This window comes from Buceros rhinoceros, unplaced genomic scaffold (assembly GCF_000710305.1).
Source record: "Buceros rhinoceros silvestris isolate BGI_N320 unplaced genomic scaffold, ASM71030v1 scaffold8283, whole genome shotgun sequence".
In the NCBI taxonomy this organism is placed as follows: domain Eukaryota; kingdom Metazoa; phylum Chordata; class Aves; order Bucerotiformes; family Bucerotidae; genus Buceros; species Buceros rhinoceros.
In genome coordinates, this window is record NW_010404171.1 from 51,331 (window position 1) to 55,460 (window position 4,130).

Here is a 4,130-nt window from a genome sequence, read left to right on the forward strand (position 1 = left end):
TTTCCACTGCACGTTTTTTGTCGCAGTGAGACAGGCAAACAAAAATTGAGGATATAACACAGGAGACAGTCCTGTAAGCAAACCCAACCACCTCTCCAAGTCCAAATCAGACCTCAGCAAAATCAGTAACTTTTCTTGCCCTAACCTCTGCACAAAGGGGCTGGGCTCCGTAAATACTGATTTATGTAACCAGCCTGGTCAGCCCATGGAGTGCCACTATTGGACACTGAGCATCAGCACCACCAGCTCAGTGCAGCCAAGCTTTCCCCAGCATTTTTACTCTTCTGAGACTCAGGAAGGTGTGGTGTCTGACCAATGCTTCCAGATATCTGTGCTGGGAAAACAATGTCTGAGCAGCTGCTCTGGTGGTTGTCTCCAGCAGGATGTGTCTGCAGCTTGGGCTTCATGTTCTTGTGTTTGACAACGTTGTCCTTTATGCTCACAGGTGAGAAGGGGGAAATGGGAGAGAGAGGATACCCTGGAGCAGTTGGGAAGGAAGGAGAAAGAGGGCTACGTGGCTTTAATGGACAGAAGGGACAGAAAGGCCAGCCTGGCCCACAAGGCCATTCCTGCAAGCAGCTCTACGCTGCTTTCTCAGTGGGTCGGAGAAAACCCCTTCACAGCTCAGACTACTTCCAGCATGTCACTTTTGACACTGAGTTCGTGAACCTCTACAAGCACTTCAACATGTTCTCGGGGAAGTTCTTCTGCTATGTGGCAGGAATCTACTACTTCAGCCTCAACGTCCACACCTGGAACTTCAAGGAGACCTACCTGCACTTAATGAAGAACGAGAAAGAGGTGGCCATTCTCTATGCCCAGCCCAGCGATCGAAGCATCATGCAGAGCCAGAGCCTGATGCTGGACCTGCAGGAAGGAGAGGAGGTCTGGGTCAGGATGTTCAAGCGGGAGCGAGAAAACGCCATTTATAGCGAGGAGTCTGATGTTTACATCATCTTCAATGGCCATTTAATCAAGCCAGCTGTAGAGTAGCCATTCCTCAGCTTTAGTAGATATATTAGCATCTTCCCTCTTAGAAATGCATATGTCTAGTTTCACTTGGAAGGATTAGAGGCCTTCCGGCCTGCTGACAGGGTCCATACCAAGGACATGGAGGTGGCTGTTTCAAGCTACACAAGTACTGAGAAGGCTTCAGCCCATATGTGCCCTGGGAAAAACTCAAGCAGAAGGCCCCAGTTCTGCAGCCCAGTAACACCCCTGAAGAGTCTGCCATGATGGTAGCAAAAATTTAACTTCTTTGCTCTGCTTTAGAGAAGGCATTTGAATTATACCTAAGGATCACCTTCAGATACCAGTTATCTGATGCTAGTTAAGGGATGTCATTACTCCTACAACAATACTTGCAGAATGCACTATTGCTAACAGGAGCCCACTCCCACCAGCACCTACACCAGGTCTGCTCCACTCAGGTGGGCAGGAACACACCAGTGTTAAGAACAGTATTTTGCACAGTGCATTTACCCTAAATTATATTTTTTGTTCCATTTAATATAATTGTAGAATTATAGAATACCAGGTTATTACATTCTGACAGCATAATGCTAGAATTAGATAAATAACAACGTATCTTCTAGTGGAAGGTGTCGTTGCAGGAGGGTTGGAACTAGGTCACCTTTAAGGTCCCTCCCAACCCAAACCATTCTATGATTCTATATGGATCTGGCAAAGCTTTTTCAGAGGCACATGGTTTTAAGCACAGCTGTAGCCACATGCTATAACTTTGCTAGACTTCTGTACTTCTCACGATGCTTCTCACACCAGACCAGGCAGCCTGGCTGGGAAAGTGTGTATTTCCCAGTTTAAGGAAAACTGTGGGCCCTGCCTTAGGATCCAATTTGGGTGCTCATTGCCCAGCTGGAATTTGAAGCCATGCTCAGGTCTGAAAATTACTATCTTACAACAGCCTTGTTTCTGAAAAGTGGAGAAGAAAACTGGAAAGAAAAAAAGGTGCTTTACTGCAGACAATGATGCTTTAGGGGATTTGGGTTCTTTTGTCCTAAAAAATTACTGTGTAACAGCGGGAAGGTACATGCAGTAGCAAGAAACATTGCTTTCCCCAGTTCCTCCTTGCCCATCCTCCCAGTCTGTTTGCATCTCGAGCCATTCTATGAAGGACACATGAAAAGTTCTTGCTTGGCAAACTGCTTCGCTGCTGTACCTCACCTGTCCACAGCTTCTTTTTATCAGAAATAAAGATACTGCTTTGCCTACACTTGTTTTGAGTACCCTGGTGTTTACCTTATCCTCATGTGGTTTTTCACAGTACAGGGTTAAAAGGACTAGTCTGAACATCCAGTCCCATACAACATTCTCCAGTGGCAATTTGAGTTACTGTAACACCAAATTGCTCCAGACAAACTAGACTGACACCAGCTCCTCCCCTTGCAAGTCAGTAAACAGCCATCATCAAGTATCAGGATGGGGAGACTGAGAAGGTAATGACCCCTTGCTATAAAATAAATACGAATCTTTGAGATTTCACAGCACTGTGAAGATAGGATGCTGTAAATAGCCTGTCTGCAAAGGAATGGGAATGGAAAATGGAAAAGGAGCGGGTCTGTAAGCCTTGAAACAGCATGTCTGCTCCTGCTTCCATCGCAGCCTGCAACAAGGGAGAAGGGGGGAACTTGTGGAGCTTCAAAACCCCTCCCAAGTGCTTTCTATGCAGATGCTCCACTGACCTGCTGTCAGTTATCCCAGCTGCTTCGGTCAGGCCATTGCACAGCATTCCCTTCCCACTCTCCTTCCGAAAATCTTCCTGGTCAGCTGTTTCCATCAGGAGGCTGGTAAAAGCCCTAATGGCTGCATTGCTGATTTACAGCACACCTCTTTTCCCAGAGAGTGCTCACAGGGAGATGCCAGCCCTGAGCAAACACATGCACAAGCACTGGCCTCAGTGAAGGCATTTGCAGGCTGGTTTTCCCAGCCGTGTACCACATTTGAACTCTCCCAATCTTTCTTCCCCCTCTTTTGTCCCCAGTTTCGCATCATCCTCTGCTTAGACTCAGACTTTGCAGACTCCAGCTGCAGGGTACCGCTGGCAGAGTGCCACACGAGATGCCGGTGGTGGAGCAGGGGTTAGCCGCTGTGGCTGATGCAGTAGCAAGGCTGTCTGATGTTCCTCACCCACCGAGCAGTTTCACTGCAGCTTCAGCTCACTCCCGCCTGCAATTCACAGCATTGACCATAACTAAAGAGAGGAGAATGATCCAGCCGTCTTCAAATGTCACACCCAGCTGGAGGTATGGACAGAACACACCCCAAATGTGTTTACGTTCAACCCACACTGATTTTGGAGAAGTTACTCTCTACCAGGAAGCGAGCAAAAGCCCATCCACCTCCATCACTGTCTGTGTGTATCTATCTCCATAGCATCCAGACACACCGTTGGAGATCACTGAGGCAACAGGACACATTAAAAATGCTCGTGACTGATACACCAGTGGCATAAGCAGGTAAATTATTAAAGCCACATTGGTTTCAGGTGCAGAATAACCTTTCAAATAATAAAATTTTCCTGCATCAGTCAAAGCAGTCATTTATAGGATCAAAGAACTCCAAGTCTCAACCTTCTGAGTTCTTTGGGGAAAAAAATTGATATATATAAAAAGCTTAATGGACTAAAACATTCCCACTGTCACTTTTTGAACGCATCCATCAGTTTGTTCTAGCTCAAGAGCTGGGACAAGCATCTCTGCTTTGAAAAGTTTAATGAGCCAAATCCAAAGCACAAATATTTGAGATCTGCTGATCAACACTCTGGCAGCTTGCCAGGCCTCCCTTATAGGAACAGCATTTAAATACCTTTTTTCCCCAGCAATATGTGGCTTGAAGAACTAAACTTTGGAAAAAAGCTTTTCAAGTTGTCTTTGGAAGAGAAGAGGGGGTTTAAGAGCTGAAATCTAAATGAAAAAAGAAAAAATTTAATTTGTATTTATTTTCCCAACTATTCCCCTAAATTGGCACCTTGTGTTTCATGCTTTGAAACAAGTCATCAGGGATCTGTCAGAACGTTTCACTGAATCCTTCAGTGAACAGTATTACGGAGAAATGACAACACTGCCTCAGCTGCCATCAGTCCCAGAGCATCTCATTAAGGAACTGGGGCT

The 4,130-nt window shown here is 46.0% G+C and overlaps 1 protein-coding gene across 1 annotated transcript in view; it reads left to right on the top strand.

Moving 5' to 3' along the window:
- The window catches only part of LOC104490913 (complement C1q tumor necrosis factor-related protein 1-like), a 9,576-nt gene extending 8,583 nt beyond the window's left edge, over positions 1-993 (top strand). Inside the window, exon 3 of the mRNA XM_010133267.1 lies at positions 446-993. Coding sequence (XP_010131569.1) covers positions 446-993 — 548 coding nt within the window. The remainder of the gene's footprint in view (positions 1-445) is intronic.
- The last annotated feature ends 3,137 nt before the right edge of the window (positions 994-4,130 follow it).